Raw genomic sequence first — 15,885 nt, 5'->3', positions numbered from 1 at the left:
AGGAGGAAAGTCACCATTTACTACTTCTTTTAGTCAATGTCCATTTCCACCTTCAGCTCAATAAAATAAGCAGATCTTATAGCACGAAAAAGTTTAAGCTTCCCACAGTCCCGTTTCAAGCGCTTCCGTTTTTAAAAGCTTTGCTTTGATCTTGTCAGCAATGTCGGAAGACGGACTTCCCTTTTCTCGTCTCCCGCTTTCAGCCAGATTTACCGAATTTCTTTTGCCAAATTTTAAACCCCTTTACTCACGGGTATGTTGCTTGCAGTTTAGCGTTGATTTTAGGAAGAAGGATCAGCGCTCATCTGTAACAGCCGCGCGGCTTCGCTTCCGCGGAAAGAGCGATGAACTCACAGCACCGCTACCCCTCCTTCACTCCGGGTCTCCTTACGGGGTCCCTTCTGTGTTTTCGGAGCAGCTTCTGGTGCCCGCCGAGTCCCACGGCCACGGGCTCACTCTACCCGTGGTTTATCTTGATGGGTCGTCGCTATGCCGCAGCGAACGACCCTTTTCCGCGGAGCCCCTCTTCAGAGCTCGAAGAGGACCGCCATTACAGTTTCGCGCCGCCCCCGGAAGTCACCAAGGCTTCAGTTTCTTTAGGGTTGTGTGTACTCCGATTCCAAATCCATGACTATGTCTTGGTTCCAATCCAGAGCTGGGAAATTGCAGTCTTTGTATCATTGACTGGAGGCAGGAAGTAATTATAAGGTGTGTTTGATTACTTCCCTGTTGATTGGAATGAGCTCTCCACAATTCCAACTATCTATGTAGGCTATGCCATGAAGTTTCATCTGTCAACAAAGCTGAGTTTGGGTATGTGGAAATCCAAAATGCTTTGCATACTTCTGAGTTTGACTTGGAGTTAACAATGCATGGATCCCTTCTGGGCTTGTCTTGAAAAACATTTGGTGTTTTCCAAGTGTTTCTGTCAGTCAGAAAACATCATTTTTTGAAAAAAGGAAGCTGAGCATACTGGAAAAACTCAAATGGGTGGTGCAGTCCCCATCTCCTGCCAATCCTGCTATATTCCAAGCAACCACCTCCCAGCAGTAACTATGGAGAAGTCTGCAATCCTGGACTTTGTAAATGTGCTTTAGTAGTAATGAATTAACAGGCAGACAATGCTGTGATTGCAAGTTTGAATAGCTGATAAATCCAAAAACCCAATAATATTGAATCCCTTTTGTGCTAATGCAAAATAAGAAACAAATAAAAGCATTTAGAACATAACCTGAATGAGCTCTCTGTTCCCATCATTATTGAGCTGAGATAATGTTTGGACTTCTTCCACCTCTAAACCATGACAAAATGAATATGGGCTTCATAAATGTTCTATTTCTTTTCAAGTAGAAAGGAAATAATTTATCTAAGGGGTTACAACAGACAGCTGAACAACTACTGTCATGAAGCCTTATCAGGCAATAGACTAGCTCTCTAAATCTGCAAATGTCCCTAATGTAATATATACAAAATGCAATAATATTGCTATTGGAGCTTTCTACTGCCAAATAGACCAGATTGTTTGTATTCTTGGGAGGGCAAACTTGGTCAAAGGAAACAAAAGATCCTTTGTGGATTTGACTCCTTCCTTCACTTGCCTTCTCTGTAGCATTTTTGGTTTCTGAACAGTGCCTTAGCTTAAAAGTTTCTTTTAACTTTCATTTTTTAAAACAAACAAACAAACAAACAAACAAACAAACAAACAAACAAACGTACAGTATTCTTCTGTAAATGTGTCTTTGTTTTTTCTTGTGAAAGTAGTTATGTGGAAATTGCTAGAAACAGAGTACGTGGCAGATATTAAGTGCAATCATTTACGGTATTTGCAAGAGACAGATCAGATGCAATTTTATGCTTACATTAGCTCTTATATATAGCCTGTCACCACACAAACACATGGCCACCACATGAAAAAAGAAAAGATTGCAATTTTTCTACAAAACTCAAAATACATGTATACCAACTGAACACTGAAAACATATTCAATTTAAAAGACAGGTGAAGGGGGAAATGACATTCTTTAAGATAGCTTCTACCAAGGCTAATGTCAAAAATCTAAATCACTTCAATAAAAACAGAATACAGCTTTAAGTAGCATCAAAAGACTATGTTTTCTGATTCTCCTTTTTTAAAGAAATCATGCAGTCCTAGAAGCCAATGCCTTTAGGCACATTCTAAAACTATTCTCATTTCCTCAACTCCATAGCAACATTGCACACGCGCGCGCACACACACACACGCTCTGAATACAAAATGGAGACCTTTTTACATACACGGAGGGATTTCTTGTCCAAAGCTTTTAATGGATTTCATCTTTTGTAAGTACACCATTGCTGGCAACCATTCACTTCAAAGGAAATTTATTCTCCCATGAATAAAGCTGCCAAAAAGGAAAACAAGAACAAGAACACCATCGCCCCAGAGAGGAAAACATTAAAAATTAATTCACAGACTAGAACATTGCTGAGTGTAGAATATTATACAGAAAAGAATATTTTTATATCCTTAACTAGCATTGTTATCAAAATCTGCTATCTAATCTAATCCTCCCAAATGAAAGCTACTGCCAGTTAAAATACAGTTGGTGGGTGTGTTCACATGTGCGCACACAGGCACATCAGGGAAATAAAAGCATCATTTTATTTTTATTTTTAAAATGATATTTATTGAAACAAAAGAATTTTTTTAAAAATATACACACAAAAAAAGACAAAATTACAAAAAAAAAAAACAAAATCATGAGGGGGAAAAAAGAAGAAAAAATAAAACCATCCTTATCAGATTCTCCAAATTCCATTACCTTCTTTCCATGACTTCCTCCTCCTCCCATCTCTTGTATCTTGATTAATAATTATCGCAGCAAATCCTTTCCATAACTCATAATATTTTATCATTACGTTACCTTACTCTATTCTCATTTTATCTTATAAAAACGACCTTAGAGCTTACAACTTAAATCTTTTTTACCAACTTCTCATAACCATTACCTTTTTGCCTAATTCTTTAAACATTTTAACAAGAGCCAAGTAATTTCATTTCAACATTTCCCCAACATTCATAAAACATTTCTATTAATAATAATACAAAAAAGTACAATAGAATAAAAACAATCCAATCTTCTTCCAGCGTCCCCTCCCCCCGGTCCCGGGGTTGTCTGTCATAAAAGCATCATTTTAAACTTACATTCATGATTCTTAACGATGGCAGGATAACTTATCATGTCCCCGCCTTTAATTATTTGTCACTTATATAGTGCCACCAATTTGCTTTACACAGCAGAAAAGAGATCCTTGCTCCAAGTAGCTTACAATTTAGTTTGAAATAGGGGACAGAAGAGCAGGCAGTGGTAAACAGGGAGAATATATTGTTGTTTCAGTTACAGAAAGAGTGGCTGCTTTAATACTGCCAAAGAGGGTGCGAATTTGCCCAAAATGTTTGTGTGCAAATTTATATGCAGAGATGCAAATTTACAAGTAAATGTCAATAGACTGTGGCCAAGTGATCTATGTACTGTACTTTGCTATTGTCCAGGTGTTCACTGTTGATGGGCAACTTGAAGATCACTGCTTGCCCTTCCTATGGTCCTTTATCTTTAAACCTGACTTCAGTCAAATCTAGGTCATCTTCTAATAGAATGTGATCCTTTGACATATCTTCAAATGGATGACTTTCCTTGCTTTTGTACAAATGTGGATTTGTCCTAAGCATGTATTACTGGATGATTTGGGTGCAGCATTAACCCAGCATTTATGTAAACATGAAATCACAGCATGGTTTACTTGTTATTTGTGCATACAGTTCTATAAAAATTACCCCCCCCCCCAAGTCTGGGATACCCAGAGTTGGATCACCAGTACAGGTGCCATTGGGCAAAGTTTCATTTAGAAACTGATGAAAAATATAATTGAAATAGTATAGGCATTTGGCAGCTGAATATATTGAGTTGAAATTTGCTCAGCCATTAAACTGCAATTATTCTGCCAGTAAAATGTAATTGTAAATATTATCATTATCATCATATTGCATTTTAATAACTTTTAATGTGTAAGCTGATTTCTTAAAACAAGGCAGATTGGGGGGGATATCCTGAGCATGCTTACTTAAATATTAAATACTTAAGTACTGGTCCTATGATTTTTAGGCACACATATTATTTTTAGGATCACTTTGCTCCTGAGATTTTTTCCAAGGGCACATACAGTTTTATGTTGTTTGCTCAGTAACTTTGTTGATAAGAGTGTGAAAAAATGAAGAGAAAGATAATGTAGCTAACTCAATGTTCAATTTGTGCTTGGGTAACTCCCCAGTAGAATTTGTTATAAGAAACAACGCTATCTCCACAAACACATATTGCATCCTCTGCAGTAACATTCCTCTGACACTCACAGTAAAGGCTATCTTGTATATGATCATTTTCCTTTGGATACCATGCTTTTATGTATGAAAAAAGCATGAAAAAATGTATATGATGTCTCATGAGATGATGAGCCATCTTGGGGGTACCACCCACACGGTGCCCTCCAGAAGTTGTTGGACTACAATTCCCATCAGTCCCGCCCATCATGCCCTATGGTCAGGGACGACGATGGGAGCTGTTGTCCAACAACATTGGCTAGCCGTGGTCTGCATGTTGTTTTCCTGCATGGATATGCTAGACATGTAGAAAAGTGTGCCTTGAGTAAAGTAGGCTGACACTTAACACAATGACAAATCACTGTCAAGACAAATCAACCATTTACACAGGAATCCATGTTGTATCTGTGCTTTCCCCATTTTTCAGCTCACAGAAGACTCAGGGAAGCAGTTTAAGTCATGGAAATGGTTAGGGGCTAAGCTTTACCTATCCACAGTGACATGGCTCTAATCAAAACGGGGCATTCTATAGCTCCTTTTAGAAGAGATAAGAGATGCTGGGAGACTTGATCACAAAACTGCCAAGACACATGAAGTGGTTGTAATGCATGGAAATTATAGTGGTGGTGGCTAGTAGCTGGAAACAATGATGGAAGGACAGTGGGGGCCTGGTAGGTGTTGGTAACCCAGACTGTTGTCCATGGGTAGGCAAACTAAGGCCCAAGGGCCGGAGCAGGCCCAATTGCCTTCCAAATCCGGCCGGTGGATGGTCTGGGAATCAGCGTGTTTTTACATTAGTAGAATGTGTCCTTTTAGTTAAAATGCATCTCTGGGTTATTTGTGGGGCACAGGAATTCGTTCATTTATTTTTTCAAAATATAGTCCAGCCCCCCCACAAGATCTGAGGGACAGTGGACTGGCCCATGGCTGAAAAAGTTTGCTGACCCCTGCTGTTGTCAGTAGGCCATTAGAGCAGCTGCTGTCTCCACACAACTGCTTGGTATTTCTTTCAGCAGCAAGGGACTGAGCAAAGTGATAGCTGTCCACAAGTTTCTATGTGAATCTTGCAAGTAGGACTTGAGAGCAAGAGCACGCTCCCCTTCTGTGGCTTCCAGAAATTGGTATTCAGAAGCATTGCTGCCTCTGACTGTGGAGGAAGACAGGAGAGGACTTTGGTAACCCTTTCGGAATATGGCACCCTGTGCACCCTCAAATGGATATTCTCAGTTATAGATCATCTGAATTTTGTGTCTCTTTGGCTTGGCACCCTGGGTGGGGGAACCACTCACACCACCCTAAATCTGGTGCTGAGGCGGAGCGTAGTTCCTGGCTCCTATTGCTCACACCCTCTCTCTGCCTGCTTGCCTTTCCTCCGGCTTTGGCTGATTCTTCAGGAAGCATTGGGGCCAACAGGCCTATCCAGAGTGAGGAAGCAAGCAAGGAGGGCATGCTGCTTCTTGAAAGCTTAGTCATTGCTTCTGCCTCTTCCTCCTTCTGAATCCCTACCACCTAGAGGGAGAGTGTAGATGACTGAAAAGTTGAGCAGCTGCTCTTTGCATCCCCGTAAGCACTGCTGCGAGAGGGAGACTGACTAGGCAGCGGCTGTTGTTTGTATTTATCTGTAAGCATCACTATGGACCCCATCTTCTTTATCACAGTGCCCAGAAAGGGTGATAAAACAAGGAGGCAACAGTGCTTCTGAATACCAATGTCTGCAAACCAGAAGGTGGGGAAGAGTGCTTTTGTGCCCGGGTCCTGTTTGCGGGCTTCCTACAGGCATCTGGTTGGGCACTGTAAGAACAGCATACAGTCTAGCATGGGGCCATGGCGTGACCCAGCAGGCTCTCCTTAGGTTGTTATGCAAAGCAGGCTCTGTGCTACACCCCACCTGTGATGCAGAGGTCAGAGGAGTGAGCCTGCAGGGGAAGTTGCCGACTTCAAAGCTGGGGGGGGGGGGAGACCTGCCCCCATTTCACATCCCCCTTTCTTGCACGGCAGGCGATGGGAGGAGGGATTGTTATTCCTCCATTGCAGGGGGTTGGGCTAGATCAGCGTTTCCCAAAGGGGGGGGGGAGCATATGGCTGCCTGCGGTGCCCCCAGGTGAAAATCGTGTGAATGGGAGGGGGATAACATGAGGCTAGGGGACCACAGAGGAAAGTAAGAAGCGAAGGGGGGAAATAAACATTTTTTAAATTAAAAAAATCCTGATGGGCAGGTTACCTGCTTGACCAATCACAAACGAGTAAGAGGGATGGCCACCAGCAGGCAGGATTTTTATTAAGGGGTAGGTCTTTGTTAGGAGGGCAGAACCTCAGATTTGTATTGATTTTTACTTATTTGGGGAGCAGCTGCCCCCCTGCCTACATCCATGGGGGGCACAGAAAGGAAACAAGGTCGGAAGGTTGGGAAACACTGGACTAGATTAACCTTGGGATCCTTCCAACTCTACGATCCCCTCTTTCCTGCTTGATCTCCTCCTCACCACCGCCGCCCCCTTCTAAAAATAGCAGGCCACGATTCCCCCCAAGCTTCCACGATCAGCCAGGCGCCTCTGCCGCCTCCCCGCGAGCCCGGCCCGGGAGAGGCGGGTCGGCGTGTCCCCGGCGCCATGGCAACGGGCGCTCCGGAAATCGCGTCAGCATCCCGCCCTCCCCTGCCGGGGCCGCTTTAGCGAGGCAGCCAGTCCAGCCGGGCAGTCCGCCAGAGCAAGTGCCGGCGAGCCTGCGCCAGCGGCCCGATTAGGCAGCCCTGGGTGCCGCGGGCAAGGACGGGTCCCCCCCGCAGACGGCGCGGCTGCCCAAAGTGCCCCGGTGGGCGGCGCTGAGCCTGGAAGCAGGGGGTTGAAGGCAACGTGTTGAAGGGGCGCTGCTGGTAAGGCGAGCCTGGCGCTGCGGGAGGAGGAGGAAGAGGGGAGGCGCGCGCGGGAGGCTTGGACCAACGCAGTGCTGCCTCTGCCGGGGATGCTTGGGGGGGGGGGCGAGGTCGCGGTTTTGGCGGCTTGTGGCTCGGGGCAGGAGAAGGGCAACGGAGCAGCATCGCCTCCTGCCACTCTGTGCTGCGCGCCCCAAGGCGGTGACAGCACAGCAAGGAACGTAACGAATTGCATTGCTTATGAACTTGGAATAAAAGGAGCCCTGCGTCCACGGAAGGGACAGTGCCTTGAAATAAGGGACAGGTGGCAAGGGCCAGCTGCAGCAACATGCATGCATGGACCCATGTGCGGATGAGCTGCGCCCGGTGATTCAGCACCGGGAGGAGGGGGTTGGAATATGGAGCTGGACCTCTTTCTGGCCAGCCTAAGAGCTGTGGGAGGAAGGAAGCAAGAGTACTAGAAACGAGCATGGTAGTGCCATTGTAAAATGTGTCCTCTGTAAGTCATAGCTGAGCTCTTTAGGATGTTCAAAAGTTATGAGTTATGGGCTTCTAGCAAAAATATGTGTGTTGCTTTTGTTACTAGCAACGTGTGGTGTGTGGTGTGGTGTGGTGTGGTGGGGAGAGTGGTTCTTGCAAAAGCCTGGCTGCTTGAGGCCCATTTGCGCCAATGCATCTCTGTGTTTTTATGTTGGTGCCTTTTGTACCAAACATAAAAGTGGACGGAAACAAAAAGTGGATGAAAGACGTTCTTTCAGCTGTGAGAACCAGCTTAGTGCATTTGGACTTGAGTTCAGAGTAGATGGTGGAAGGAAAGCCAATTTCCTTTTTAATATGGGCTGCTTCTCCTTCTCCCCTTTTCTTTTGACCCTGCAGTTGTCCGTCACTGGTGTACTTAACTAACCCTGTGTGAAAGTCCTTTCAGCCATCTTGCCAACTTGGCTTAGATGGGTGCCGTTCCCCTGGTGATTACATAGCTTGAGTGAAATCCCTTGGCAGTAGCCTTCTGCTACTCAGAGATATTCAACACCTGATACTACCGTCTGGCAGTTGTGCTTTATTTATAGCAGAGCTTTTGACCCTGCTGTGTATCCTTACACGATGCTGCTTCAAATTAGGCTAAAGTACCTGGTTTTAACTGTCCATAATTTATAAGCTACTCAAAGAGAAGGGTCTGAAAGAGGAACCTTTTGTTTCTCTAGAGATCATGTGAATTTCCCCCTTTTCAATTAATGTGCACTCAGTCCCTATCCTTGTTTACTTGGGAATAAATCCTAATGGGTTCAGTGTGACTTAGTTCCAGGTGAGCCTGGAAAAGGCCTTAGATCTCTTTTTCATTGGCCATGGAGCATCATGTTCCTAATGATGATAATTGCTGTTGGTGAGTTCTAGCATACCTTTTTCCATACTAATTAACAGGCTACTTGACTTTGACGTGCTTTCGAACTGCTAGGTTAGCAGGAACTGGAACCAAACAACGGGAGCTCACCCCCGTCGTGGGGATTTGAACTGCCGACCTTCCGATCGGCAAGCCCTAGGCTCAGTGGTTTAGACCACAGCGCCACCCGTGTCCCACATATCTGGATAGACTTGCCTAAAGAAAAATGATTTTAGCAAGTGTCAGGGGTTCAGGAGCAGAGGCACAGGAAAGGGAGGAAACAGAGAGCGAGGGGGAGGAATCCGAAGGAAATATGAGCGATGACAGCGGCCCGAGATCTCTGAGTCTTTCCAGTGAATCGGAAGATTCACAGAAAGGGGCACCAGTGGTCAGAGCAAGGGGGGCGCCTAGGGGGACACCCCAGGAAGAAGGGACCAGAGGGGACTCAGAGAGCAGCAGTTGGAAGTCGGGACCAGCTTCCCCACCAGAGCGCAGTAGGGGGGAGGGGTCCCAGGTATCGGGATCTGGCGGCTCGCCGCAAGCGGGAGGGCATGAGTCAGGATTGGCCACACCTCCATCGGGGAGCGAGGAAACGGTCAAGAGGAAGGTTGAAGGCTGGGCGCGCGCGCCAAGTTCAAATGCACAGGAAGGCGGCACAGTAAGCAGCCCGGATAGGGAGCCAGGTCCTAAAGCCCGCCGCAAGGAGGGAGAAGAGTCCGGGGGGTCAGCGTCAGAAGAGTCCAGGAAGGAAGAGACCACGGGGGGTAGAGGGACCCAGAGGAGGAAGGAAAGACGGAAGAGGTGGAGTAAGGCTAGAGTATTAAGTTGGTGTACAGGAGGCGGAGACTCAGACGGAGCTTCGCCGGTCTAGCTTCTAAGACGTAGAGCTGCGCGCTGCGGCTCGGAAATGGAAACTGTAACTCAATAAAGACTTTTGTACAGTACTGCCGGCTAGCGTGGTCCTCTGTGAGCTGGGACCTGGAAGCGGCTCTGACAGTAAGTGACAAAAAGTGAAGGTGCTCACCTGATGCCTATAGGCAGGGGGTTCCAAAGTGTGGGATATGGCAGCAGGGATGCAGGTTAGAGAAGGGTGTGGGTTTTCAGCTCTGCTCACTCATGTTCCCTTGTAGTAATTTGCACTCCCCTCTTCATATGTGAATGGAGCAGATGTGAAGACCAAATGTGACTTCCAAAATGAGATGGGGCTACTGAAAGGGAACAAGTTTATATTTTGACCGCAAAGCCTCATGGTGAACATGTTTACTAGGAAGTGAATATGAGAGTGTGTACATGGGATTGTAGCTTCAGGGAACAAAGAGAAGAAGCAAGTGATCTTTGGAAAGAGGAACATACTATGTCACTTATAAGAAAGATTTCTCAGGCATGCCGCATAGTTGTTTTCTTTAACACTGACTCTTTTCTTTTCTAGCTCATGATATTGAATATAAGCTCTGTGTCATGGATGACGCTGCTTTGTCACTTGGAGCAATAGATGTTTCCTATTCTTCCTTGGCAGAATGCACTGTGACTAGATGTAAACACTCCAGTGAAGAATGGGTATGTAAGATATAGCTTTCAGTTTTTTCATAAGCACCTTGTTGCTTAAGTGTAGACTTATTCTCCCAGTGTTAAGAAAATCAGCTTACACTTCTGCTTATTTCAGAAAATTAGGAATGCACCTCAGTACGTTTATGAGGAAGGGTAGTAAGTTTTTCTGCTGGTGATAATCTCTGCTGTGGTGATAATCTTTGCTTGAAACATAAAAGATTCTCTATTTGTAACTGTTAAATATGAAACAGGGAAAAAATCAAGAGTTTAAAATAATGCATAAAGAGATGGGTTTGCACCATGTCTAATGACTTCGTGGTCTAAATAAGATGTACTGTAATAGATATGGGGGATTTCTGGGCGATCTAATGCAGATTTAAAAAAATCTGAAGATGCACACTCTGGACTTGAAATAGGCACGAGGAGTTGTTGTTGTTTAGTCGTTTAGTCATGTCCGACTCTTTGTGACCCCATGGACCAGAGCACGCCAGGCACTCCTGTCTTCCAGTGCCTCCCGCAGTTTGGTCAAACTCATGTTCGTAGCTTCGAGAACACAGTCCAACCATCTCGTCCTCTGTCGTCCCCTTCTCCTTGTGCCCTCAATCTTTCCCAACATCAGGGTCTTTTCCAGGGAGTCTTCTCTTCTCATGAGGTGGCCAAAGTATTGGAGCCTCAACTTCAGGATCTGTCCTTCCAGTGAGCACTCAGGGCTGATTTCCCAAAGAATGGATAGGTTTGATCTTCTTGCAGTCCATGGGACTCTCGAGAGTCTCCTCCAGCACCATAATTCAAAAGCATCAATTCTTCGGCGATCAGCATGAGGAGTAGTGAATAGATATGTCTGGGTGGAGCATAAAGTTACTTATGAAATGAAGGAGATGATGAGAATTGTAGGGTAGGAAAAATACCTATTATCTAATATTGATGGGTGAGGAGAAGCTTGAACCTGAAACTCAGAGATTTGGAGAGATGGTCAGAGCAATAAAAGAGAAGGCTAAAAAGATGAGCTAAAAGTTTAGTGTTGCAAACTGTCCCTGGTGAAATCATAGTAAGAAAAGCTAAGAAATGACTAGGGTTGTTAGAGGGTCTTCACTTTGTTTATTTTAATAAATCTGGGCGAATATTAGTCAAATGCTACCAATAAAGGTGTGGAATGATTACTTTTTTCTGGTTAAGCTTTACCTTTTATTTGGCTTTCTGACTTTTCTGTCTGCTCTAACCTCTTCAATTAAGATCTAGTCATTTTTGTGTCCCTCTATTACTTGTAATTCTTGCTGTATTTAGAGGCCAGCCCTGGGCACGTGTACTCAGAAATAAGCCCATGGGATTCTCATGGGACTCCCAAGCAAGTGTACATAGGATTGCAGCGCTTGTTTGTTTTTATGCATTTCCCCATCACACTATATGTTTAAAAAAACTTACCATATGTGGTAACTTCTCCCCTGCATATCCTACATGTGATCTTAACAAAAAAACACCCAAGCATACTTTCTATTTTGTCATCATGCAGTGTTGTGCAAATGGAGCTTATTTAATGTGCAGGAGAGTTGTAACATGGCATTTTACAGGTGTATCTATACATCTTGCACAGTGGTTGGAATTTTGGGATTTTATAGGCACGGAAGTTTTGGCCTTGGATCACATCTTGTTATTAAAAGATTAACCTTTAGTCATGTAATTGGGTAATAAACTTTGGCTAGGTCAAGACTTAGAGTCTGATCTGTTTCAGCAAGAGGATTATGCTTGCACAGGAATCTGTGTTGAAGTCAGTGTATCTTTTAAAGGGTTCTGCGTTCTCTGTTTCATATATAGGAAAGAGTGTATGGACTTTAATGTGCTATCTTCACTTACTGTATTTTACTGTTTTCTAGGGAGAGTGCAATTCTAGGCCTACTGTCTTCCGATCAGCCACTCTGAAATGGAAAGAGACCCTACTCGGCCGGAATCGGCCCTTTGTGGGGCGCTGTTGCTACGTATGCACTCCTCAAAGCCGGGTAAATTAGACTATATTGGTAACTAATTGAAACACACTTTCCATGTAATAACATTCACAGTAGCTGACATCTAATTGTTTCAATTCAGATTCTACCTTGTCACAGTTGGTTTGTGTTCCGTGTCCTTGTTTTAAATAAAGGCACCATAATATATAAACTCTGCGGTCCTTATGAAGCCATGACTGGAAATGGAAGACATGTTTCTCTCTTAACTTTCAGGACAAGCTCTTTAATGCCAGTATCCCTTCTTTGGGCCTTCGAAATGTCATCTATATTAATGAAACACACACAAGGTAAGCCGCTTTCTTTTTGTATACTTAATGCTACTGTTCACAAAGCAATTGCCCAGTTTGCATGTCACATTAAGCCATAGCATAAAACAAACTATGTTGGTTCATATCACTGTTCATTCATATTAAGCCCAGGGTGGAGAACCTCCCACTCATGGGCCAAATCACACCCATCAAGGGGCCTGAAATGGCCGGTGAGGCTGTTCTCTCCACTTCCCCAGCCATGCTCACGTGCTGCTTAGCTGGCGTATTGCAATTGTACTTTGAATTGTTCCTTGGCAAGCACAGACTGCATTTTGTGCCTTTTAAATTGGCACTGAAGTTGAGCTGATCCCTGCAGAAAGTGGGTCTTATTAGATGGCTCTAAATTTAAATTCCTGGAAGGCTGCAAGCCCTGCTTTCAGTTATAATCCCTGCTTCAATCCAGATTTTTAAATGAAAAAATGTGCTTCCAATTCTGCATTTGAAGTTGAATTGCCTAATGTCATGTACCATCTGGTGACTGACGGGTGAGCAGTTCCGCCCACCTCTCAAAAGTGGATATGGTATGCAACTTGGATTCTGTTCCTCACACCTAAAGTACACCATAGGTTGTTTTAAACAGTAGTTAAATTGGCCAAGCCAATATGTATTGTATTATTTTTGTGGATAAGCAACAAGAATGAAAACCAAGATGTGTTAATGTTGTTCTTTTACTGAATTAACTTCCAGAATAGGCTACGTATTGGCTTGCAGCTCATACATACATACTTGAGAGTGACTTAGAGCAGAGCTATCTGAACTGTGTGTCACGACACATTAGTGTGTCGACTGCAGTGTGTAGGTGTGTCGCACAAACGCTCCCCACGTGCTTCCCAGGGCTGGAAAGGAGTTAGTTTAACCTTCGGTTTGCCAATAAAGCTGAATTACCACGTCACAAAATGATGCATTTCTAAAAAGTGTGTCACCAACATGAAAAGTTTGGAAAGCTCTGGCTTACAGTAATGAGAAACAATGAGTTCACGTGAGGTACTCATTGCGGAATCACAAATGTACAGGTTGAGCTTGCACTACTGACATAAATAGTTGCTGTCAACTAAAAAGCAGGATCCCCAAAATGTAACTGGAATTTTTGTCAGCCAACTTTTCTACTAGCCAGTTGTGAAGTCCACTCCTATGATGGTACTGCAACAATATTGGGTACAGTTTTTGTAACAGATACTGGTTTCATCAGACTTGATGAAATTGCGTATTAGTAAATCCGGATAGTAAATCTTATTCATTATGTGGCTTTTGCCTTTCACTTACACATTTTAAATACTTTCATCTCTGAATATATGGTGATTATAAAAAAAACCCTAAAATGCTGCACAAAAAAATGCATTTTTTTGGTACAAAACCTGGAGTGTTGGAAAGAATAGATTTTGATCAGTAAGATGTATATCTCATTCTCTGACCAAGCAAACATGTAACAGAAGTGAGAAAAGAATTACAAGTTTTAGCAAGCACCAGGTTGGCAAAGGATGGCCTATAGCATTTTTCTTTCAAGCTAAATTACTGGAACTTGATCCCCCAAAGGACATAGTAAAGCTACTTGTGAGTTTCTTTCTAATCAAATCTTATGGTAAAACCAGATATCTGTTGAATTGTAAGAATATAGACATACTTTTGAATGAATAAATTGCTGAATACCTAATTTAAAATAGCTTTGAAAGTTCCAGACTTTTATTAAACAGCAGCAGCAGCAAAATGCAGTGTCAGCACAACTTAGATTTTTCTTTTGTTCTCTTTAGTAGACAGTCATATCAGAAAAGGATTTATGTATTCGGGACTCTGTTCACAGAGAGAGTCTGCTAAATAGTACATTTAAAAATAGTACATGCAAAATCAATACATTAATGGGCTGTAAAACATTTGTTGGTTGCAAATGCAATGGATTTGATCCTCAGAATTCCATCACATTTTAAGGTTTGCAAGCATCTACTTACCAATATTTTCTGGTACTAGGCAGCCATCAATATGATTTTCACATTGTAATGGCTTTGAAGGCCATTTAGATTCAAAGACAGTGTCTTCATTTCATTCTTAAAGGAACCTTAACCATGCATTAAAGCAAGGGTGGCAGACATGTGACTCTCCAAATGTTAGTGGGCTCCAACTTTCAACACAGCCAAGGGTCAGGAATGATAGGAGCGACATGTCAGGGGCCACAAGTGCCCCATTCCTGGATTAAAGGATAGAAGATTGGCTCTAGTGGTACCTATGGATGAGTAGAAAGGTCATGCAGTGCAGCTTCCCTACATTCCACCCTCTATCTTCATCATTGCCCACAATTCTGTAAGATTTCCTTATGCTCAAGCAGTTACTGGGATATGCTGCTGTCAGCAGGAGAAGTGGGTAAAATCCATTGCAGGAGCAGAACTTTGCTTTCATATCTCTGAATTAATTATATAATCTGGAAGAACTCCTGGACCTTTAAATGAAAAAGTCTGCTAACTGGAAAGTTCAAACCCCACAAGACTCGTTCATATTCATTTACACATGTACATGATTTTTTACTGAAGTGCAATGATGTCCAAGGTGAGAATTTGTATTTGCTTGGATTGGTTAATAGAATGTGTGGCTTTGGGGTCAATATCTGAGGAGTATCTTTGGGGTAACAAGTATCTGAGAATAATTTAACAGCTTAATAAACAAAAGCTTGGAAGGAAGATTGCTTTAATATTTTCTTTTTCATACTGTGTAATGCATACACACTTGACCAAACTAGCCTTTAAACAAAAAAAGGGTTTGCTTTAACTCTTATCCTCACCAATTTCTGATTGACTCCTACCTATTTAATCAATTAACCAATTAAAGTTAGTTCTGATAGGGATATGATTGACAATATTGAATGCAATATTTCTCATGGTTGTGTTTTGCTAAGTTACTGTGTATTGTTGCAGGCACAGAGGTTGGCTTGCCCGGCGACTCTGTTATGTTCTTTTCGTGCAAGAACGGGATGTTCATAAGGGTATGTTTGCAAATAATGTGACAGAAAATGTGCTGAAAAGCAACAGGTAAGAAATTAAAATACCATTGTTTTTTGTAAAGTTCCATTGTCAATACAATTTATTGGGTTTCTTTGAAAAAGAACTGTCCTTTTTGAGAAATCCCATTTTTAAATCAATGAAGCCGAGTTTGCTACTATTTATGCCCAGTGCCTGATATTTTAGATACTTGTTTCCACAATTTTGGAATCTGCAGGCAACCATTATGAAGGCATCTGTGTATAATGTGTCAAATTGTGTGACATATAAAGTTAATTTGAGTTGTACACCAGCTTTTCTATTCCAGCCTTCCCCAACCTCTTGCCTTCCAGAAGTTCTAGACTACAACTCCTATCGGCTCCAGTCAACATGGTCAGTGGTCAAGGATATTAGGAGTTATAGTTCATCAACAGGTATCAGGTTGAGGAAGGCTGTTTTTCAG

At 43.1% G+C, this 15,885-nt stretch overlaps 2 protein-coding genes across 4 annotated transcripts in view; one reads left to right on the top strand and one right to left on the bottom strand.

The window, feature by feature from the left end:
* The window catches only part of TECTB (tectorin beta), a 49,445-nt gene extending 39,423 nt beyond the window's left edge, over positions 1-10,022 (bottom strand). The window contains exon 1 of the mRNA XM_081189431.1: positions 9,628-10,022. The gene's annotated coding sequence lies outside the window, so the exon portion shown is untranslated. The remainder of the gene's footprint in view (positions 1-9,627) is intronic.
* The window catches only part of GPAM (glycerol-3-phosphate acyltransferase, mitochondrial), a 37,346-nt gene continuing 28,493 nt past the window's right edge, over positions 7,033-15,885 (top strand). Inside the window, exons 1-5 of one of the 3 annotated variants that reach the window (XM_081189359.1) lie at positions 7,033-7,225; positions 10,033-10,160; positions 12,023-12,145; positions 12,365-12,438; positions 15,360-15,473. In XM_081189359.1, coding sequence (XP_081045485.1) covers positions 10,062-10,160; positions 12,023-12,145; positions 12,365-12,438; positions 15,360-15,473 — 410 coding nt within the window. In that variant the 5' untranslated portion in view covers positions 7,033-7,225; positions 10,033-10,061. Of the gene's footprint in view, positions 7,226-7,337; positions 7,725-10,032; positions 10,161-12,022; positions 12,146-12,364; positions 12,439-15,359; positions 15,474-15,885 lie in introns of those variants that run through there. The other 2 variants (XM_081189360.1, XM_081189358.1) reach the window with 2 other exon arrangements.

The sequence above is a fragment of the Podarcis bocagei genome (assembly GCF_964188305.1).
Source record: "Podarcis bocagei genome assembly, chromosome: 4".
Lineage (NCBI taxonomy): Eukaryota > Metazoa > Chordata > Lepidosauria > Squamata > Lacertidae > Podarcis > Podarcis bocagei.
This window is presented reverse-complemented; position numbering and strand designations above follow the sequence as displayed.